Source organism: Taeniopygia guttata, chromosome 26 (genome assembly GCF_048771995.1).
Source record: "Taeniopygia guttata chromosome 26, bTaeGut7.mat, whole genome shotgun sequence".
Lineage (NCBI taxonomy): Eukaryota > Metazoa > Chordata > Aves > Passeriformes > Estrildidae > Taeniopygia > Taeniopygia guttata.
Genome location: NC_133051.1, coordinates 917,533 through 941,038, shown reverse-complemented (window position 1 = coordinate 941,038; position 23,506 = coordinate 917,533). Strand labels below are relative to the sequence as shown.

General features: G+C 53.3%; 1 protein-coding gene across 5 annotated transcripts in view; it reads right to left on the bottom strand.

The window, feature by feature from the left end:
- Positions 1-23,506, bottom strand: part of PLXNA2 (plexin A2) — a 124,014-nt gene that overhangs the window by 88,550 nt on the left and 11,958 nt on the right. For 4 of the 5 annotated variants that reach the window (XM_072918931.1, XM_030291772.4, XM_072918932.1 and 1 more), the window contains exons 2-3: positions 19,901-21,155; positions 19,334-19,516 (exon numbers count right to left, since the gene is read on the bottom strand). In XM_072918931.1, the coding sequence (XP_072775032.1) occupies positions 19,334-19,516; positions 19,901-21,088 (1,371 nt within the window). In that variant the 5' untranslated portion in view covers positions 21,089-21,155. Of the gene's footprint in view, positions 1-19,333; positions 19,517-19,900; positions 21,204-23,506 lie in introns of all 5 variants that reach the window. The other variant, XM_072918929.1, reaches the window with a different exon arrangement.

Below are 23,506 nucleotides of genomic sequence, written 5' to 3'. Positions count from 1 at the left end.
CATCCCATCCCCCAGGGGCTGGGCATGGAGCAAGGCCAGCAGCTCGCCCAGAGCCCCTCTCTGCTGCTCTCTTGGAGTGGTACCCCCACCTCGGGATTTTGGGGCAGCACCAGCCCTGCCGGCCTAAATTCATCATCTGAGAGTCACAGCTGAGACCCTGGTGGAGAAACCTGCTGTCTCCTGCTGGGGGATGCTCAGCACCAGCCCCACAGCCAGGCAGAGCTGGAGTGACCACACCTCCGAGGGGTTTTGTGCTGCAGATGGGAATTTATCCCAGCCACCGAGCTCTCACGGCTTGCAGTGGTATTTTTCTCTTTCATTCATATACATGAAGGCAAAATTCTAGGAGTGAAATGTTTGAATTTTGGGAAGGGGAAGCAGATGGGAGAGGAACAGAGAATGTGGATGTGTGTGCCAACAGGGAGGCAGAGAAACCAAGAAAGCACAGAGACAAGACACCTTCACTTAACCATTTCATCCATCCCCAGCAACAAGGAGCTGAGCTGCTGAAGCCACTGTCAAATATTTCTATTTCCCTTTCTTTCAAACTACAGACACCTCCAGCTCTCAGCAGTCACACCTTCATCTTCAGACTCAACACCAGCCTCCCGAAACACAGGTTTGAAATTGATATTATTGTAGGAGCATTTGCTGAGTGTCTCATGGAGGATTTTCTTCCTCATCCTGGGCCGTGTCACAAAGGGTTTTCCTGCTTTTGGAGAAAGGTCTCAGTCTCTGTTTCGGCAGTTGTGGTTGCTGCTGCTGCAGAGGCAGAGTTTTTGTGCCTGGGACGCTGCAGACCCCAGAAGCAGCCCCTTTGTGTGAGGAGTGAGTGAGCTCAGGACCATCACACAGCCCCAGCCTCGCAGCCTGAATCCCCACAGAGATTCAGAGATCCCTGCAGGGCAGGAACCCAGCCCTGGCCTTTGTGCAGCCAGCCCAGGAATCTCAGGAGTCCTGGGCTCACCTCTGGCAGGAGATTTGCAGGAGTCAGGGAGAGGTGTCAGGGGTGCTGAAAGGGGCAGAGGGAGGTGTGGGGAGGACAGGGAGCTGCTCGGTCACCTGCAGACAGCTTTGAGGTGACCTGAGGGACACCACCGGGGCTGTTTTCCATCCCCTGCCCCAGGAGCTGCAGCTCTAACAAGGGGGGGTTCTTTGAATTGCTCGCACTAAAAAGAGACCAGGTATCAAATGTTCCTAAAGCTTTTAAAACAAGAGCTATGCACTGAGCCAAGGCTCAGAACTGATATGGAAAGTTACCTTCCAGGACAGATTTTCCCAGCGAGGGAGTGCTGGCAGCCACAGCAGCCTCTGTGCACGAGGCCACTGCTCAGTGCCAGAGGAGCTGAGCTCCTTGCCTTGCTCTTCCCATGGCTCCAGAGCCAGCACAGCCCCCCTGCACACCCACACATCTGCAGAGAGCAATCTGCTCATGATTCCAGGCCTCGTGCTCTGTCACTGCCATGATCTATTGCTTGTGTCGTGGTTTGCACTCAGCTGTGAAGAAATCTCGCTGTGACCTAAAGCCACGAGACTCCAATTTTCCTGGTGCTGGAGGCCTCTGGCCTGGCCAGCCCAGCCCAGCAGGTATTTCCCCATCTCTTCCTGCAGTTTGTGCTTCCAGAGCCTGGCTGGGAGCCGGGTCCTGCTCTGAGCATCTGGAGCGCTGTGGTTTGTGCCTCCACCAAAGGGCTGAGGCAGCCACCAAAACCCCTGCTCTCGAGGGGCTCTGTGCCTTGAAAATGCATTCTGAAGCAGCTCCAAACCCTCCAGTTTTCATTATTAATACGACTCCTTTCATCAGAGTCCGCTCATCTTTCTGCTTTCTATTTCTGTCCCTACCCTTTCATTGTTTCCCTGGTGCTTCCATGGGAATGGCACTGAGACTCCGACCCGGCAGCAGGAATTCATTCCATCAAAGCTTCCTCCTGCAGTCGAGGGTTTGTTGTGGGGTTTCCCCCCCTTCGTTTTAATTCCATCTGTATTTAATCCCAGACAAACACAAACAACAATCTCAACTCCCTAAGGCCATTGCTTTCTAAATCAGTTACAGCCAACTCCAATTAGCAGGCAGGCAACATGAGCAGCTCCTGGATCTTTGGGAACGAGCCAGCCCAGAAGGTCCTTTTCCCCAGACTGTCCCTTTTTTCCTTCTGAAGGACTTGCACCATCATTAGAGGCACAGGCTCTGCAAGATAAACCCCCTCCCCTTTGCCTCTGCCTCCACGGGGACGATGTTCCACGGCCTCATTAATGCTGTTTGTGTTCTGTGCTCCAGCACCTGAGTCTACCTGCAGGCTTTGATTTATAAGAGGATCCCAAAGGCTCTACAAGTGCTGGAGAGAGACTTTATTGGTCACTTTAGCTTCCCTCTCAGCCTGCACTTGAAACTGGTTCTTAGCAGCCTCTCTGAGCCGGGCTGAGGAGAGGCAGCTCCTGCCAGGCACAAACCTGACCCTTCCAGGCGTGAGAGGATCTCTCAGAGGTACCCTGGGGAAGCCTCTCCCTTCTCAGGCTGTGACAGCATCTCCTGGAATTACCCTGGGGAAGAACCCACCAGCCCTCAGAGGAACTCACCACACTCAACAGGGAATTATTTGGTTGAACCTGACTGTGAGTTCACCATCCTCAGGTTGTTTTGGTGGGAATTGTCTGATCCTGCAGGCTGGTGGGATTTTCCTGGAATTACCCAGACAGGCACTTGTTCTTTCGAGCTCAGAGCTGCTGGTGTGCCCTGCTCTGCTGCTGCTGCCCCTCTGGAGGGTGCTGGGGCACTGGTGGAGCTCAGCCCTTGGTGCCCTGGCTGAAGGGACGTGCCCAGGCAGGACAGTCTCACTGTCCCCCCCCAGCCACCCCTCCCTCCATTAGGGAGCAGTTTCAGGCAATGATTTCAGATGAAAACCTGTATTTCATTAATTATGGGTGTGCTTTGCTGCTGGACTCTATCAATGTGAGCCACAGAGGGAAGGACTGAACCCAGCTCCTGGCGGTGTCACTCCCTGCTGGGACACATCTGTCACCAGGGCTGGGGCCATGGCCAAAGATCCCCCTCTCCTGTGGAACACAGAATCCTTCAGCCTGGAAACGACCTCCAAGACCACCAAGCCTAACTGTTGCAGCATTTTTGAGAGAAAGAGGACATGAGTTATGAGATTTGAGCTGCTCCAGTCTAGGCCTCAGGTTTGGGCCTTGTGAGGCCTTCAAGCCTCTGACGCAGTTAGAAATTAAGAGTTTGTGGCGCAGATAGAAATAGTATTAAGATGTGATGGGGACCACTGGGCTGTCTGGGTGTGAATTAGTATACGTTTATAGTGTAAGGTTCAGGCCATTTTAAAGAAAAGGTAAACAATGTTAGCTTGCCAATCAGAGTGCCTTTGTTTTTGTAAACTATGTAGAAGCTTATATAAACTACCATCTTATCTCGAGTAAGTGGAGAACGTTTGATTAACCACATTGGTTCAGACCTGTGTTTGTCCTGTCCAGCTTCCTATTTTTCTGAGATTCCCTGGCTTTTCCTAACCTTCAGCCGGTGCCACCGTGCCCACCAAGCCAGGTCACAGTGCCACCTCTACTCCTTTGGTGAGCGCTTCCAGGGAGGGCAACTCCACCATTCCCTGGGCAGCTGTTCCAAGGTCTGGGCACTCTTCCATGAAGAAATTTTCCCAATGTCCAACATCTCCTCTCTCTCCCCAGCGAGGGCTGCGTGGCATGGAGTGGGGTGTGCCCAGCCCGGCCCAGCAAGACCCATCTGGAGACACCTCCGGCTTTCCCTGCCCTTCCCACCCGGCAGGGAATGCAGGAGGCACATCCAGCACTGCTGGGCTCCAGCTCAGCGTGCTGCCCGCAGCTGCCAAAGGGACAGACAGGGAGGGAGAGAAAACCGCCTGCATTGCTGCAAACCCCTTCTCCAGCCACGCTTCCCAACTCGGCGTCCGGGCTCGCTCCACGCCGATAATCCCGCGATTTCTGCACCACACGCCTCCCCAGCAGCCAGGAAAAGGATTTCCCCCACTCCTGCCTTTTCCTGCCATGCAGGGCTATCAGAGAGAGCAGCGTGTGCAGGCAGACTGATTTATCCACCTGCCCTACCTGGCAAAACTGATTGGGTTTGACAGACGTGCCGGGATGTGCCGGCGCGTTAACGACCGCTTTAGATGGAAACGAGCAGAGCAGTGCTCCTCGCAGATGTTAGGAGGAGAAGTTTATCTAAAGCATATTTTATGGCTGTGCAGAATGTATTAGATCAGCAGCCTCCAGAAAAATCACTACAGGCTCCTTCCTTAACAAATACACACAGATTTTTAAAATCAAATAAAACAAAACCTCCCCCGAACAAAGCGTGACACGTTTTACAAACCAAATTCTCTGCTGCTGAGGTGACTTCAGCTCTTGGGTGAGGACTGAAGAGATCACCAGGAAGGAGAAAGGGGTGAGAAGCACCCAGTCCAGCCCCACACAACCCATCCCTGCGGATCAACCATTCCCAGGACCTGCCTTCCCTCTCCAAGCAAGTGATTTAAGTCCTGTTATTTTCGAGAGATCTCGAGACAGAGCAGCATTAATGGGCTCCACTGTCTGCAAAGTGCTCGTGCTTAGACACCCGCAAAGCTGAGCAAGAGAGGCACCAGGCTAAAAAATGTTCCCTCTCAAGCAAAACAGACTCGCACTTGGATTGCACAGAAATTAAAGCAACAAAAGGTCTCTGAAGCCAATTGCCATCTAGCCGAGAAACAGGCTCGTCACTTTGTACACCCATCTGGCAAGGACATACTTTCCATTTCAGCAAGTGCGAGGATGGGTGGACAGTGAGGGGAATGTGAGAACAGCAAAGAAAGGAGAAGAATGCAAACCTGCGGGACAACACTGCTGCCCTGTTATGAATACTGTACTCTATTCATATGAAAATCCATACGGCTGCTACTGTTGCATGCACTCTTCTTACACAGCATGAAATTAAAATTCCTCCTCAGTCTCACATTGCCAGCACTACAGAGCAACTCCAGAGCAGGCGAGCAGACAATTTATCCTTTGGCTTCCTCAGACGGGCTTGTGCTGGGATTGGAAGCCAGCGGGGTGAGGGAGATGAGTCCATTGCCCACGGTGACAGATTCTGCTTCCCAAACAAATCCCAAAGAAATATTGCTGGCCTCGAGTCTGGCTGTTGGTGCTCCTTTCCCAGCGCAGTTTCACGTGTGTAATTCCCCCCAGGCCCCCCTGCCACTTCCCTTCTTATCTTCCCAGAACAAACTCAACGTGCGGGCTAATTTCAAGGAGTGTTTCACCCAGAGTCCAGCCAAATGTCAGCAGATCTGCTGGAAATGCAAATTGAGACAATCATGCAACAGAGGAGGGCTTATGGATTGTGCAGGAGGGCAACAGAAGGCAAATAAAAGCTGACAGGGAGAGGGAGCGGGGAACAAATCTCCCGTCTCAAGCTGTTGAGCATTTGCACAAATGCCCGTTGAGCAGCAAAGACAGATTCCCAAAAATGCCCAAATCCCATTGATTATCCCTGCTAAATTGCCTGCGTGCCTCCAAACCCCACCTATCGCCGAGCTCCTAAACCAGCATTTCACTCCCACCATTCCCACCCACTGCACGGGGTGTAAATGACAGGGAGGAGATGGAGAAGGGATCTGGAGCAGAGCTGAGGAGCCTGGGAGGTTTTTTTTGTGGTTTCCCAAATTCCAAAGAGCCATTGAATTGTCAAAAGCAATTGCAGCTCTCACAGAAAGTGTTTTATTTTGTGCTTTTGAGAAAGTCGGGATAACTGTGAGATCATCTGGGGACAAAGTGAGGGGAAGATGCTGGAGATGAGAACTTGATTAGCTCAAACCCAGCCACAAGAGCTTTTCAGATACAAGCAGATTTGTTCATTATGTGTGTAAAGAAACAGCAAGCAGGAGGACAGGATCTATACTATGTGTTGTAACATGATATAGAATGAATCCCCTCGGGTTACAAAATTCCTTATAAATTGTAAGGGGGATGGTATCTGCTGTGTTATATTTTATCACACTTTCTGTCAAAATATCCCTGGCAGGGAGCCTTTTTGGAGATGCAATAGGCACCAAAGCTTTGTTTGGGGAGGAAGATTTGGACTAAACAGCAGCAAACTCCAAAATGCTCCTTGGGAGAGCTTAGGGGAAAAACCCCTCAGAGCAGGGTTAGTGGGGTCTGGCCTTGTTAAATCACCTCATTTCATGGCTTTGCCCAGCCCCATGTGGAGCAGGGATGCTCTCAAGTTCTATTAACAGCGCTGCTGATCCGAGCTGGCTGCTCCCACCCGCCCCGAGCCCCCGGGGAACACAAAACACTTCCCGAAAGCTTCCCAGAGAAGTTTGGCACCTCCCGGGTGATGTGGGGCACCGCTCACAAAGCCCAGATGGCCACCAGCCCGTGGAGCAGGGCAGGGCAGGGCTGAGCTCATGGTGCCACTGGGGCTGGGCACACGCCGTGGGGACACGGGGCTCCTCTCCGAGCGCTCACGCTCGGCCGCGCCCCGCACTTCGGTGAGGTGCTCCGGTGTTTTTGGCAGGCACTGAGCTGGAAGGAAAAGGCTCTGATTATCTCCTCCAGCACCTCGGTGCTGACCCAGAGCACTGACCCCTTTCCTGTCACTCTGCATTTGCTCTGGATGTTTTACACAGCAAGGGGGCAAAGCCTCCACCATTGATCCAGGCTGCATCCAAAGGCTCCACGTGGTCCCAGCTGCCCGTTCTCCGTGGAGGAGAGATCTGGGGGGCCGTGCTGGGGTCAGGACCTCCAGCACAGGCTGGGCACTTCTCATTCACACAAAAGCTTCTCCATTCCAGGGTCTGCTCAAAAGCCAGATAATGCAGCCTGCATTAATGCCAAAGTCGCTTGTGCCACGCCTCAGAATGGTTTGGGTTGGAAGGGACCCTAAAGATCATCTGATTCCAAACCTCCTGACATGGGGGGGGTGTTGTGAATGCAGGTGAAGCCAGTGGGCAGAAATGATGGTGTCTGACCAGCTCAGAAGGCTGCATGATTTTTTATTATAACTATGCTATAATACATTAATATTACATATACTATTAATGTATGAAACATTATTTACATATACTATTAAAGGAGATACTAACACTACAAACCAACTTTTCTAACTCCCGTATCTAACTCCCTCACAACTCCTGGCCCTCTCTGAGAGTCCAGCCCCAGGCGGGTTGGATTGGCCACCAGGCTCAAACAATCCTCACAGAATCCAACCCAGCAATCACCCCAGGGAAACAATTCTCCAAACACATTCCACATGGGAAAAACAAGGAGCAGAAATAGAATTTTTTTTTTTTTTCTTTCTTTCCTGTGTGCTCCTCTATGAAAAAATCCGGAGAGAGAGAAGAACGTGCCTGCCTGGGGTGTCTGGCAGGTCCCAGGGCACTTTTGCAATTTTTATCTGCCTGGCACATTGTGCCACATGTGCCTGCACTGCCAGGGACACACAGGGGAACACATGCAGATGGGGGAAGGCTGATTTGGGAGAGCAATCCTCCAAAAAAGCCCCAAATGCACCCCAAATGCACCTGAAGGCAGTGCCAGGAGCCTCGGTGGTTTCCTGCATGGAGCAGCCAGGCCACCAGCAGAGCCACCAGAGTCACCTGCAGCGGGGCAGCATTCCGGGGCCAGCTGCCACATGGCAGAGTAAGAGCAGCTCCCAGAGTGGAGGGATTTGTGCTCCTGCAATCCAATCCCCTCTGCGGAGCTGCTGCCAGGCGCCCTCCTGGCCCCACTGCCACGGGGAGGCTGCTGCCAACAGATCCTCTGGAAAAGTTTGGGAGGGGGAAAAAACCAGAAAATAAGGGGCAAAAAAACCTCTTCTTCTTGAGATGAACACCTCCAATTGAATTGATCTTGAGGAATAACAAGCAGGCAGCCACAGGCAGAGAGCACGGGAAGGGAAGGGAAGGGAAGGGAAGGGAAGGGAAGGGAAGGGAAGGGAAGGGAAGGGAAGGGAAGGGAAGGGAAGGGAAGGGAAGGGAAGGGAAGGGAAGGGAAGGGAAGGGAAGGGAAGGGAAGGGAAGGGAAGGGAAGGGAAGGGAAGGGAAGGGAAGGGAAAAGGGGAAGGGAAGGGAAAAGGGGAAGGGAAGGGAAAAGGGCTCAGAGGTGCTGGCTCCCCCATCAGCATTCACTGCAGGCTGCTCCCCGCCGGGAATCAAAGCCTCATTGATATGTGAATTATGAATGAAACCTTAAGCTTTTAAACTTTTAACCTGTGCATTTCTAAGAAAGTCTTAATTTAGCCAGAGACATGGCAGGAGAGAACAATGGTTCAGGGGAAGGCACTGGATTTTCTGGGCTTTTAAAACACACGTTGGGTTCACACGAATATTTCGTTAGCTGGGCTGTTCCCAGGGGCAAAAGGAGCTCCCGATTCACACTGCCCAGAGCTGAGGACTGAAACCTGTGTTACCCCGAGCCGGGAGGGGCTGATTGGCACCTGAAAGCTCATCCCACCCCACCCCTGCCATGGCAGGGACACCTTCCACCATCCCAGGCTGCTCCAAGCCTCGTCCAGCCTGGCCTTGGGCACTGCCAGGGGTCCAGGGGCAGCCACAGCTCCTAAAAACCAGTCTGAAACCATCCTGTGTCTCCTCCAGCTCCCAAAAACCAGTCTGAAATCATCCTGTGACTCCTCCAGCTCCCAAAAACCAGTCTGGAATCATCCTGTGACTCCTCCAGCTCCCAGAGGTGCAGGACCTGTTCCAGGTTGGGGTGGAACAGGGCTGAGCACAAAAAGCAGCCAAGTAAGGCTGAAGAGGGGAGATGTGGTCCAGGGTGGATCTGGGGTTCACCCACCCCTGCTGCCACTGCTCAGGGTGGGGGGAAGCAGAACTGGGGCAGAACTGGGGCAGGAGAGGCAATGCCACCCTTGGGAGTGCAGGGATTACACACCATGAGCCAGCAAAGCTCCTCGTTTTCAAAGGAGGGGAAAAAAAAACCAACTTAAAAAAAAAAGTAAGAATCAATCAGCCACAAATTATAAATAAAAGAGATGAAAGTTGAGAGTGAAGCGAGCCAAAGCCCCAGGTGGCCTCTGCCTGGGGCACTCCTGCTAATTTTAGTTGCTCAGCTCTTCCCGGAGCCGTCTGCTTCCATGACTGCACAGTTTTAGAGCATTTCCTGCAGCTCCCGAAAATCTTCCACGCTGGGAGGGTCCAGCCTGGCTGGGGGTGGCAGAGGGGCCTGTGGGACCCATCCCTGCTGTGGCCCAGCCTGAGCTGGCTGCTGGCCGTGGGGATTTGGGAGCATCCCAGTGAGGATGTGCCCGGCCCTGCAGACCCCTCCTGCTCACCCCTCTGCTGGGATTCCCTCCCCCAGCCCCCCACTCTGTGCAGAGGCTGAACAGAGCTCCCCCAGCCCATTCCTGCTCCCCCTGTCCAAACCACGCTGGCTCTGTGGGTTTTGGGAGGTTTTGCAGGGCCTTTGCAGCCCCACCTTTGTTCCAGGGAGAGGAAGGGCAGCAGCAGCATCCCCCATCCAGCAGCATGGGCTGGAATAGGTAATGAAGGGATAAATCTGGGAGCTGGGGACATTTACTGTGTCCTTATTCACACACACAGAGCCTTTGTGGGGAGGGGGGCAGCAGGGGTGGGTAAGGCAGCATCCCATGGAGGGAGCCTCCGCCTGCCAGGGGGATTGAGCACTGCCAGGGGGGACTGAGCACTCCCAGAGCATCCCAGAGCATCCTACAACATCTCAGAGCATCCTACAGCATCCCAGAGCATCCCACAGCATCCTACAGCATCCCATAGCATTCTACATCATCCTACAACATCCCACAGCATCCCACAGCATCCCACAGCATCCTACAACATCCCAGGGCACCCTATAGCATCCTACAGCATCCCACAGCATCCTGCAGCATCCCACAGAATCCTACAACATCCCACAGCATCCCAGAGCATCCTACAACATCCCAGAGCATCCCAGCCATCGCTTGGATCGCAGCTTTATCTCCCCCACCTCCCATCCACAGCCAAACTCATCCTGGCCTTTCCCTGCCCTTCTGCCTCCCCTCCCTCCCCCGCGGTACCAAAGGTCAGGTTTGAAATTCAGGGGTCAGGAGGAAGAAATGGAGCAGGGTCAGGGGTGAGGGAAGCACACCGGGGAGGAATTTCACCTCACCAAGTGTTTGCTTCCATGGATCAGCAGCTCCAGAGCTCCTGCCAGGGGTGGGGGAGCTGAGCTGGGCAGGGCAGTGCAGTGGGGACTCGTGGGGACAGAGCAGGGTGTCCCCCACCCCACAGCTCCTCCCTCCTGAAGCTTCTTCCCTTTTCCTTTGGCTTATCCCAGGCTTCTCAAGGTGCCAGCAATAAAACCCCAGTGGATGCCAACCCCAAAGCAGAGCCCCAGCAGAATTGGAGCGAGAGGAAATCAGAGATGTCTCCACACACCTGGAGCTCCCAGGTTCCATCTGTGGGGCCAGGCACGCCAGGGAAGGCCCTGCCGGCTCCTCTCCAGCTGCCTGCTCGGAGGGGGGAGTTTGGCTCCTGCTGCCTCTCCCCAAGCAGGGCTGGAGGGGATAAATCCATCATCCCCCATTGCTGATGTCCTCACTGTGCCCTAAGCAGCAGCCTTTGGGGTTTTTCCTGTGAGGTACATTAGCACTGCGCTGTGTCTGCCAGACACATCCATTAGCTCTCCCTTCCCAAACTGCTCCACAGCCAGGGCCGGGCACTTTGGGAAGCCCTGGGAGGATTCCTGCCTGCTGGAGGCTTTCACACCGGCCTCTCTCTGCTGGGAAGGCAAAATAATTCCTGTGCTCGGGTGGGGAGGGACGCACCCAGCATCCCAAGGTGGATGAAGAGAGCAGAGAGCCCGGGATGAGCTGGAACATCCCCTTGGAGCACAGCGGCTGCTGTGGGGAGGGAGCATCCCCATCCCCACCCCTGGGCCTGGCAGCCATGCCCAGCAGAGAGGGCAGCCCCATTCCTCATTCCCTGTTCCCATTCCCATTTCCCATTCCCATTCCTCATTCCCTGTTCCCATTCCCATCCCCATTCCCATTCCCCATTCCCATTCCAATTCCCCATTCCCATTCCCCATTCCCATTCCCATGCCCAGGGAAGGTGAAGATCTCCTTCCACACAGGAAGTGCAGCTGCAATTGGGAAATGTGCTGTGAGAGCAAAAAAAAAGAAAAAAAAAAGAAAAAAAAGCTGTTTTCATGTAAATGCCCCTAATAATAAAAGTGAATGAAGAAAGCAACACATCCAAACAAGAAATAGTACATTTGTGCTAGAGAAGCAGAAATGATTGTAAAAAAGAGAGCTTTATCAACAATTTCCAGAAGGCATCGGCTGCTCTTTAGAGCTCCTCGAGGAGCAGCAGAGCTCCTGCTGGACCTGGGCTGCCTGTGATCACAGAGCCGGGCTGGGCACGGCACACTCCAAAACATGAAACCTGTTTGTTTTCACTCGAAAACATGAAACTTGTTTGTTTTCCCAAGCAAACCCTGAGCTGCCTTTCTCCCCCCAAACCCGCTGTTTGTTCTGTGCTCTTTGTCCTGTTCCTGCTGCATTTCCCCACTCTGGGGCTGCTGGAATCAGCCTCATCCAGCCCCTGGCATGGCCAAACTCCCCTAAAATCAAGGGCAAATAATAAAAATGTGCCCCATGCCATGCGATGTGCCTTTCTCCAAAATATACAATATTTAAGCATATTCATCAATTGATTGCTGACAGTGAAGGTGAAGCGATACACGGAATAAATAAACAGACTCCCCAACTTGGGGAAGTTCAAAGGTCAGTGTTTATCTTGCTTTCTTTGCACTTTGGATTGCGAACCCTCAGCTGAACTCGCTGTGAAGTCGGAAGGTGCAGCTCTCCCTGTCCCTGCTGAGAATCCTGGGGCAGAATCAGCCTGTGTGTCCTGGAAACTCCTCAGCCTCCCTTCCACTACCCCTGCACCTTCCAGATATTCTAATGATTTATTTCTCAGCAATGAGACCGAGCTGCCGGTGGGAAAGGCTCTGCACAAAGAAGAAAAGCAGAGAGGGTCGCTGCCCTTTGCCTTCAAAGCTCTGCAGAATGATTTAGCCCAAATATACTCCAGACCTGAGACTGGTCTGAGAGCCTGAAGAAAGGGGAAGGCTGGAGGAGGGACTCTGGTTTCATTCCAGCTCTGTTATTCACTAATTTCAGCGAGGCCAGGTGCGAAGTCTGAGAGGGAGGAGTTGGAGGGAATCACAGGCAGAGGGGAAGGGCAGAGGGGAGGGGAAGGGCAGAGGGATGCTCTGTTTGGATGCTCTGCCCTCCCTCTCACCAGCACTGTCCGGGGAGGGCTGGTGAAGGCAAACACGGCGTTTGCCATGTGGAACACCTGGATTTACCCTGCGTTTCCCATGTGGAACACCTGGATTTACCCCGTGTTTCCCATGTGGAACACCTGGATTTACTCCACGTTTGCCATGTGGAACACCTGGATTTACCCCGTGTTTGCCATGTGGAACACCTGGATTTACCCCAGTGTCTCTCCCTCGCCCTTTTCCCTCTTTCCTTTACTCTCAAGGGAACCTCTCTCCTTTCCAGGGGTCTGTCACCAGCATCCTCCCCAAGCCAAATGCAGATCCTGCTCTGAGTTGGTGGCAATGGCCAATTTACGGTGCCATTAATTAACTGTTAATTATGGCAGGGGCAGAGGGACCGAGCAGGACCAACAATTCCCACCTCCAGCGCCCCGTGCTGCTGCCTCCCCGTTTTCCAGGATGCTCAGGCTGCTTTGCCTAGGGCCTGCAGGCAGGTTTATGAGATTAAAGCCCGGCACACAATAAATAATTCAGCAGCTAACCACAAAACAACCCCTTCCCGTGCTGCACAGGAGGCTGTATGTTGTGTACATCCATTTTAAATGCACATCACTTCCATGCAGACGGGTCTGTTTGATGCAGGGCTGTGTAAGGGGTGAGAGGAGCAGCAGTGGAGCTGCAGGGCAGTGCCAGGGGTTGGCGGGACAATTGATGACGAAACCTCTTACTAATTATTGCAGCCTTGCCCTGCTGCTGCCTGTGACCCCCTTCTGCATCCCTGTCGAGGAATCACAATCCCGAACTCTGCTCCTCCAGCAGCTCCTGGAGGCTCCCCAGTATGAACTGGGAGTGACTGGGGGCCTCTCCCTCAGCTCAGGAGCGAACCCCAGGGAAAGCCTCCAGCCATCCCCACCTCAAACCTGCTCCTGCAGGGCACCTGCTGGTCCCTAAATCCCAACTTTTGCAGCAGCAGCAGCAGCTCAGGGGCTGTGGCAGCGCCCAGGACTCTCCCTGCACACTCCCCCGCCTCTCCCGGCACATTTGTGGTTTCCACATTTGTTTTTACTGCCTCGAGGAGGCATTTAGAGAAGCAACATAGCCCGGGCTTCTCACAGTATTTCTTGCCACCCAGGGATTTAAGATCTTACAAATGGACCAAAACCTGTGTTATTTTGACCTCTGAGGATTTTAAAAGCCTGCAGAAAAATATGTTTATAGTAAAGAAAGCATGAACTTCTTGACTCTGACACTGCCCTACCCCCAAACCCAACAACATCCAGAACAGCAACTCCTGCAGCTTCACACTCCAAGGAAAGCAGGGGCAGGAGGAAAACTAACAGGAGTTCACCAAAGAGTTTGGAATTTCGTGATGTTTTTCACCAGGATCATTTCAAGTAGAAACTCATTATTGAACTTGATGAAAACGTCGTGAAACGGAGGAGGAATAACTTCTGCCTCACTTGATGCTCGTAAGGGAGATAATACCTCTGAGAGAAGGTGTGGGGAGAAAATAGCTCCGAAATTCAGAATGAAAACCTTGTTTGGATGGGGTGCTGAGCAGCCTGGTCTGGCTGAAGTGTCCCTGCTCATACCAGGACTGCATGGCCTGTGAAGGTCCCTTCCAACCCAAGCCATACCATGGTTTCAGAGGCAGGATGGATTCCAGGAAGGATGGATTCCATGGATAAGCTTCTCAGCACTCACAGCCTCCTCTAAGCCCACTTGATTTAGAACTGAACCAAACGTAATCGCTGCCCTCCAAAATTTCGAGTTGATTTTTCAAGGTGCCTGAACCTGCATAAAACCCAGAGTCATCCCCATCTCCTGAGCCAAGAAATGAGATTAAAGCAGCCTCCAAGCTCACCTGGCTCCATTTCACATCCCCAGCATTTCCTGAACACCTGCCCCTTCCCTCTCCAGCAGCTATAAAAATATAAAATATAAAAATATCTGCCAACTTCTGGCTTTTTTCTGACAAGACTTGCTCTGGCAGGCGCCAGATACCAGACCCAGGGAAGGGATGCTGGAAGAAGAGAGGACAATTTCATGCCATTAAAAGGTGGCAGGGACATTCCTGAGTGCTCAGAGCCAGTCTAGAGGGACTTGGCAGCTCTGCCCCATCTGCAGCCCCAAACACCCCCAGTGCTCTCCTCTGGCTCCCAGCACTTTTCCTATTCCCTTGCACAAAGTCTAATTAATAATATTCCAACTTCTGGCTATTAAAAATAATAATTGTGAGGGACCATGGGGCATTTTGGGGACCCTTTTCAGTGCAGATGGAAGCAAAGGGGAATTACATTCTGAGGCTGGAAAAATCCTTGTTTAGGGAGAAAATAAATCCCAGCTCCTCCAACCACAGCAGCAAGTCCAGTACTGACTAAACACCCCCTTATTTCACATCATTGGGCAAAAACCAGACTTTTTTTCTCAGACCTTTCAATTAAACAGCTTCTTCAGCCAAACAAGAACCATCTGCCCTCTCACACCTCTGCTGGAACGCGGGTTCGAGGGTGATGGATTGACCACGGAGCCAGCAGAGCCCCTGACCTCCCAACCTACAGCTAAAACCAGACAAATCCTTTGGAAGGCGCCTGCAAATGGATGATTTTCATCTGCTCAATAACAGCCTGGTGTCCTTTTGGCTCCTCCACGGGCTGATGCAACTGAGTTTTTCCCGAAGTGTCGCGGGATGCGCGTGCGGGGGCGATAATGAAGGATAAATCACCGGGATGAGATAAGCACCCAGAAAATGAAGTCATCTAAGGACAGGTTCGGACATATATATTTCATTGTGAAAGACCTCCTTTATTCCCACTAATGGAACAAATTAAATCAGCCAAGCTGAATAAAACTCTCACGTCCCAAGACGTAACAAGGCACTTAAAAGTTCTCCGCTCCTCTGGCGGCGCAATCCAACCACTCGTGGCTGTGCCTTGGAAAATGGGGGAGCAAGGACAGAGTTTGGGAATTCTGCAGGTGGCAGGAGTGTGTTCCCATCACCAAGAGAGTGCCAGCAGGGTGCATTTCTCCGTGGCACTCCTGCAGGCAGACCCTGAGCAGCTCTCTGGAGTGACCTCACAGCCCAGAAGGGATTTGAGGCACGTCCAGCACCCTTGGGACAGCATCACAGGTGGCCAGGACAACGTGTGACACCCCTTTTCCAGGAGATCTGGGGGTGATCACCCCTTTTCCAGGAGATCTGGGGGTGATTTTATTCACACACTTTATCCTTCACCTCAGGGCACCTGAAATAACCACACCTGGGCCCTTGCCTGCAGCACTGCAACACCTCCACTTCTCCAGGCACACAAATTAAAACCTTATCACCACTGAGCAACTCAGCGCTGGCTGAAACCCAGGCACAACGTCACTGTTCCAGCTTTTCCCTCGCCTCTACCACCCAGGAGCATTCCCAGCTCGTGGGGAGGCAGGCAAGGCTGCAGGAACTGCATTTTTCCTACAGCCAGCATAAACAACATGATGGAAAAATAATACCTAGACGGCGACTGGCAGACAGAGCAGAGACATTTATTTATTCTTGATCACAAACAATGTCCTGCATTGACAAGCTGAATGAAGGGCACTTCACTGATTTATTAGACCTAATAAGAAACAGACCTCTCGGGATGAAATACAAGATTGATTTTTCGTGGTGAGCCTTGCTGCCATGCCAGCCCTGAGCTCGGCTGATGAGGTGGAAGCAGGCGTGCGCAGGGACACGGGGCTGACACGGCTCTGCTGGGGCAGGGCAGCAGATGGGAGGATTGGCACGGGGAAGGGGAGGTGGAATGGAAACCCAGCAGTAACAGCCCTGCACGCTGAGGCCTCCTCTTTTCCCCCTCAATCCTCCTCTCTCCCACGAGGCTGTGGATCCCAAGGACAGCAAACCACTGGGAAGTTTAAGGGCAGCTCCGGTGGAATTCCTGGGAAACCTCTGAGCCAGAGCCTCGCCAGAAACCTCCTCTGCCTTCCAGAGGAGCCCCTCTAAGCACAGCCAGTGCAATTTCCACGTCAGGCTCAGCACCTCCCGGGCACTCCCCATTAGCTGAGTTCTGTGGATGCCGTTTTCCATCAGGAAAAAGCCAACTAGCACAGCAGTGCTTAGCTTGAGGCCCTATTAATAGCAGTTCTAATTATATGGCTGCAAATTTAATTCATGGCAATGATTAGTGTCAAAATCAAAGGCATCACACATCAATATTGATAGAATTGTATGGAGCCCATAAACAGAACAAGCAAGCTGACACATCTCCCCCCAGCACTTAGTTGCTGTTAACTGTTGCATTAATGTCCCTTCTCATTTTGTTTGATGGAAATGGTTTTATTGGAGGAATCCCCGATTCTGAATGGTTGTGTCTCCAACATGGGCCCCTTTCCCCTCCTTCCCACAGCCAGGAGGCTGAGGGGCTTTGGAAGGAGAGCAGGAGGGAGAATTCCATCCCACCTAACCGTGCTCCAGCCAAAGGGCCGCAGCATCAGCAGCGTTTGCTCCTCACCCACCCTGAGACAATCCCTGGGGAGCAGAACCAGCCGGAGCTGGGAGTGTGGCAGGAGCAGTGAGGTGAAGAGCTCAAGGCACAGGAGCAGAGAGACAACCCAGTGTTTCCAGTAGGGAATTCTCACTGGGGAGCACAGGCAAATCTGAAAGGTTTCGGAGCCATCTCCCCGACTTTCCTGCAGCTACACAAAAATGCCTTCCCCGAAAGCCCAGACGGAGCCAGCAGCTTGTTTCCAAAGGAAATCAACAGCTGTGGGCGAGGGAAGAGGTGTGACAAAGCTTTCAGACATTAATTGTGGGGGTAGATCTGAGATGGAGGAGGACACGGAGGAGATCAGGTGGAAAAGGCGTCTGTACAAATCCCTGGCACTTACAGAGGTGCTGAACGTTCCCACCATCATTCACAGATGGGGAAGGAGAGATAAGGAGAGAGTCCTGAGCATCCTGAGCACTCGCTGACTTCCAGACACGTCTGGTTATCTTGGAACAGGCGCGAAATCCAGAGACAACCTGTTAACTTCCCCTGGGTCTCGCCTCCTCTGCAGCCAGAGCCCCTCAGCTCGGTGCAGAGCTGCTTCCTACGCCTCACCTGGGCTCCCTCAGGCCGTGGAAAAGATAATCCCACGTGTCAAATGAGGGGAAACCTGCTCAAGGTGTAGACAGAGCTGGGAGAGGGAGAACAGCAACATCCTCAGCCCCACACAGGGCAGGACGGGACCAGGAATGTTCCAGTTAATTACAGGGGGGATGGATCCCGTCAGCTGCAGGCAGCTCTGCTGTTAAATCAGGGCAGGTGCCATGAAAAACTGGCTGCAGTGAATGTCTGGGATGAATTTACTTCAGAAATGGGCCAGTTGTCATCCAGCAGATGAAGGATTGCAGGTGAAGGATTGCACAGCCCTCCCTCTGGACAGCGGAGCATGGACAGATTAACTTTGCATCAGAAAGTGTCCAGTGTGGGCTGGCACCAGGAATTAAACCCTGCTGGAGAGACTGCTGCTCCTGTAATCCTTCATCATTCATGGAACAACCCGAAAATGCCTCGTGTGCAGGCACAGGCTCGTGGCTGAATGAGGAGCCTCCCCTGTCCCCAAACCCTGCACAGAATGAGCACCAGGCTGCATCCCAGCCTGCATCCCTGCTGCATCCCTGCTGCATCCCTGCTGCATCCCTGCTGCATCTCAGGCTGCATCCCAGGTTGCATCCCAGCCTGCATCCCAGGCTGCATCCCTGCTGCATCTCAGGCTGCATCCCACGCTCCAGGCTTGGCACAAGCATTTGGGATGTGCTGAGGGCTCCTCTTCCTTCCATTTAGCTAAAAAAACCCCCGTCTCTCCCCAGTGCCAGGCACGGAAGCAGGGAAGTGGAGGGCTCTGCTTCACAAGCTCCCTCTCCCCCACGTTCAAAATTGCCCCACTGACACTCGAGAGGCACCAGGGAGGCACCTAATTTACTACTACTCAGCACTTGTAAAGTGCTGAATGAATATTAATGAACTGATGTAATTAAAATGATGCCGACATTCAAGTGTAGTATCTGCCTGTCCTTGTATCTTCCTGGATAGATGAGGAAGAAATTCCCTGCTGCTTAAGGACTCCAAAAATTAACAGCCTGCTGTTGATTACATTTGTTAACTCTTTCCCTGGCAGGAAGGAGCAGGGGCTGCGTTTAACAGGTTCACCTAATGCTGTCATTTAGAGCTGAGGTTAATTGGAAGGGTCTCAGCTTGCCAGAGCAGCAGCTCCAAGGCTGCTTTTGCTGGAGCTGGATCAGACCCACTGCTGAGCTGGCTTCCAGCTGCAGCTCCAGCTCCAAAGGCCAACAAGGGCTCTCACACACCTCTGTTTATTTTAAATACTTATTTTAAATACAAAACTCCTCAGAGAGTTCCCGTCCAGCTCAGAAAATTCTGTGATTTTGTGACTCAGAAGTGGGGAAATCCCAGCTGGGCTTCAAAGGCCTAAAAGTCATTCAAGATCATGTTGGACAGGGCTTGAAGCAGCCTGGGCTAGTGGAAGTGTCCTTGCCCACGTCCCTTCCAACCCAGAAACATGCTGTGGCTCTCACCAACAGAGGACAAGGAATGTTCCAGCAGGAGGAAGAGGCACAGGGAGGCAGCAGGACTCTGCCCTGAGGCTTGGTTCCAAAAGCAGCCACATGAGCCCTTTCCTGTCTCTCCATGACCAAAATCCTGCCAGCACCAGCAGCTCCAAAGGCTTTGTAACTCAGTCTTCTGCAGCAGTTGCAGAAGGACTGCCGGGAAACAAAACTATTGCAAGACTTCCATCTGACCTCCTTTGGTTCCTTCCCCAGGGCCGTCCTGCAGCAGCTTCAACTTCACCTTTCCCAAAACCTGGCACTCCAAAACGAACCACTCTAACAACCCTGAGGGCTGCACTCCACCTCTCCAACACCAGCCGTGACCCAAACCCTGCGATTTCCACTCCTGCTGCGCTCCCAGATTCCCGCTGGGAAACGCCCGCAAGGCGCAGCACCCGTGAGGCGCTCAGAGCATCCCGGGAGAGACAAACCAGCTCCCGGCTCTCCTCAGCCACGCACAGGCCTTACCTTCTTCAGCCTGCCCGTCTTGGTGCCCACGAAGACCACGCTGTAGCCGTTGTAGACGTAGGAAGCCACGGAGGTCATGCGGTCGCGGCTGGAGGTGAAGAGCGTCACGCCGTCCACGGGCACCGAGCCGCCCAGGGGCTGGTTGATGTCCAGCCCGCAGAAGTTGTCATCGATGGGGACTGGCTGGAAAGACAAGGTTTGGGGCAGCTGTGAGTGAAACAGAGCCCAGAGCGGCCCCACACACTCGGGTGGTGTGGAGGTGAGGGCCACCAATGTGTTACCCCTGCCAGCTCCAGCCACCTTCCCCAGGGTTCCTGCGGCTTCCAGAGCCCCGGGTTGGGAGTTCCCAGGAAGCTGCACACCTTTATTCTGACTTAACACCATCCCTTCCCTCATTGTCATCTCACTGCAGGATGAGAGCATGGATTAAAGGCAAAGAGTGCTCTAAATTTAGGGAAACTGAGGCACAGACAGACTGATCCTACTCTGCAAACTTGCGTTCCATCGGGGCAGGGATTGAACCCGGCTCTCGAGGGCTCCCACAGCCAACAGCCAGCGCATCCTTACCGCTTTGGTGCACTGCACATCCTTCCCCAGCAGCCAGTTGAGCTCCAGGTTGCCCTCGCCCTGGTAGCAGGACTGCAGGCGCTCCTTGATGTGGGCGTTGACGGTGCGGATGGGGAAGGCGCAGAGCGCGGAGTCGTCGGGGGGGTGGTGGTACTGCTTCTGCCCCTTGGAGAAGATGGCAAAGAGCACGTCCTCCTGCGCCGTGATGTTGAGGGCCCTGGCCAACACCTCCCCCGGCTTGGACAGGTAGGCAGCCTGCAGCAGCCGGTACTCCGTGTCGCCCTTGACGCAGCCGAAGGGCAGGGACACATACGAGTGGAACTTGGGGTCGTCCTTGCACAGGCGGACGATGCGGGAGGTGTAGAAGAGGTCGCTGGCGGAGTTGATGGAGACGCCCTCGGGGGTCTCTGGCTGCACCGTCAGAAAATAGACGAAGTTGCCGCTGGCGAAGCCGTAGATATAAAAGATGTCGAAGTGCGAAACCAAGGCCAGCGTGTCCGAGGGGATTTTGATGAGGGACGAAACAAAGTCGCTGTGGAGCTCGTAATCCAGCATGGCCGAGGACTCCGGGTCGCGGGGCAGCTTGCGGCTGGAGAGGGTGGGGAAGTAATCCTGCTTGCCATCCACCGCCGTGCCGATGAACAGCTTCCCGTCCTCGCCCTCGGAGCGCACGATCACCCCGTACATGGTGCCCGTCTTGTTGACGCTGGACAGGTAATGCTCCTTCTTGTGCGAGGGCTCCACCAGGATGAAGAGGTCGTCGAGGCGCAGCAGCTTGCAGACGCCCTGGTAGAGGCTGCCGCAGGCCAGCAGCCGGTTCTCGGAGTAGTCGATGATGAGCAGCTTGTTGACGTTGTTGGTGAGCGTGAGGACCTCGCCGCAGGGCTGCACGATGAGGGGCGGGTAGCAGGATTTGTTGTCCTCCTCGGGACCGGTTTTGTGAGCCACCAGGATGGTCAGGTTGCCCGAAAGCTTGTACACCCTGTTGATGGCCCCCACGTAGACGGCCCCGGTGCCCCGGTGCACCGCCAGGTGGTTGAACGTCCAGTCCCGGTGCTCCGAGTGGAAAGTGTTGAACGAGGCATTGCTGGACACGTTCCGGGAGAGCGAGGCCAGGAAGAGGCAGAGCAGAGCCACTGACCAGCCATCAGAGTCCAGTACCCGAGGCCAGTTCCTCCTCTGATCCATCCTGGGAAAGGCAAACTCCGCGTCCCCCGCGCGTGTCCTGAGCCCCAGCAATGTCCCTCACATGGTTCTGTGGAGACAAGAGCCACCCAGAGCGAAGGATTAGATCCCCTGTGCCCTGCAGATAAAATTCAAAGGAGTCTTTCTAATTACACAGTCCTTGAGATAAAGGGAGGATGTCTCTAAGCACAGTGAGAATTGAGCAAGTCCACAACTTAGTGGAGAACAGTTCAGGCTCGATGTTTTGCCACTTGTTTCAGCCCCTGCATCTTGATTTGTGGTGGGGTTTGGCTGTTTAGAACATGCTCTGCTCAGACAGGGAGGGAGAATCAGCTCCAGCCCAAGACAAAGCCTGCGGCTCGCAGCCCCAGCCATCCATCTGCAATCTTGGCTGAGAGGATGTCTCCTGCAGGGTGTGTTGCTGGGAGCAGCAGAGGAAATTAGAGCTGTTCTTTACCTTAAAACCCTCTCTGATTTAATTTGGGAACCTGAGGAAGAAGCAGGCAAGTTCATGGAGCACAAACACACTGAAGGTGGTGCCATCTCCCCTCAGACCCTCCCCAGAGCCAGAAGTGCCTCTCAAGCAGGTACTTTTTAGGCAGGAACTCCTTCACAAGGTACTTTCCTGCCAAAAAGCATCTGCCACCAAGGTGGGAGCACAAGGTTAGATCCACCACCAAACCCTGCCTGCAGCAGGGAGACCACCAGCCTAGAGCAGCTTGCTTGACATGACCACAGAGGTGTCTGAGTGCAAGAGACATCACCCAGCAAGGAGAATCTGCCCTTCAAACATGATCTGAACATGCCAGACTGGCCGTGAGCTGCCATCCCTGGGTCCGTGTCCTGTCCTCGGGTGCAGGGTTGGGCAGAGCTCAGCAGAGCAGACACTGAGCAGCCAGAGGAACCCTGTGAGGCTGAGCTGGGATTTTGGGGAGGAATCCTTGGCTCCAGCTGTGGCTGCCACATCCCTGAAGTCTCCAAGGCCAGGTTTGGAGCAACCTGGGATGGTGGAAGGAGTCCCTGCCCATGGCAGGGGGTGGAACTGGATGAGCTTTGAGATCCCTTCCAACCCAAACCATCCCTGTGGAGGAGGCCAAACACCTGGGGAGTTAAACACCAGCAGAACGGGTGATTTTAACTCTGATCCTTAATACCATTTGATCATCAATTTTCTCTCTCTTTCTTTCTTTCTTTTTTTTTTTTTTTTTTTCCTGAAGAGAGTTTTAAAATACAGCCTCAGAAGCAATCTGCAGCTATTAGTAACGCAAGGTGAAAGAGAGAGTAAATTCAGGGACACAATATAAACCCAAGCAGCTGAAAGGCCTCAATTAGGCTGAAAGGAGTTATCTGGTATTTAAATAATTATTAGATTGAAGGAATAATCACAGGTCTGAGCCGATTTTTTCCCCCACTGTCATCCTAATGGAGACTATAATATTATTATTCAAATGCCCATGATTCTCATTGAGGGGGGAAGAAAAAAGGGCTCATTTAATCTCCATGCGACAGGGCTTCAGGAGGCACCATTAGTCATTTCTCTCATTTCAGCTGTCACTCACTCACGGGCACCACAGTTTGTCATTAGCGGCATTTTGTGCAGACCCAAAAAAAAAAAAAAAAAAAACCAAAAAAAAAAAACAAAAAAAAAAAAAAAAAAAAGAAAGGAAAAAAAAGAGAAAATTAAAGCCAAAACAAGAGAATTTCCTGTGGCAAATGACGGCTCAAAGGCACAATTCTGATGTCACCAGTGTGGCAGCTGTGTTTGCCTGGTGGTGGCCGGGGCTTTTCTCTGGTGAGCAGTGATTTACACTCAGCGCTGCTGGGCCCTCACCCACCACCCCTGCCCCCTCAGCTCCTCTTTCCTGGGGTGTTTCACCCCTCTGGATGTGCCCCAGCACCCCCAGGACACAGCAAAGCTCCCCAGTGCCTCACTGACCCCACATCCTCACCCATCCCCTCACCCCCACCCTCCCAGCCCCACGAGCTTTTTCCTGCCTGTCCTTTTTTCTGTCCCTGTGCCTCCCCCTGCCCAGAGGCCACCAGGGTCCCCAGGCACCCGCAGGGGGGGAACAGATTGGGCCATAAATCCCACGCTGGCTTTGTGGGGGCTGAACAGACCCTTGTGAAGAATGGCAGAGCCAGGAGGGGCAGGGGGGCTGGGATTGCTCTGGAAGCTGGGGGTGGTTCTGCCCTTTTTGCTGTTCAGAGCCCTGTAAGATTCATGGCTGGGAGTGGGGACAGCAGCGCTGCCCTCCCTGAGGGTCACCAGGCTGTGACATCCCCCCCAGCACTGCCCAAAGGGTCACCAGGCTGTCACATCCCCCCCAGCACTGCCCAAAGGGTCACCAGGCTGTCACATCCCCCCCAGCACTGCCCAAAGGGTCACCAGGAGGGCAGGCTGCACATTATGACCCCAAAGTC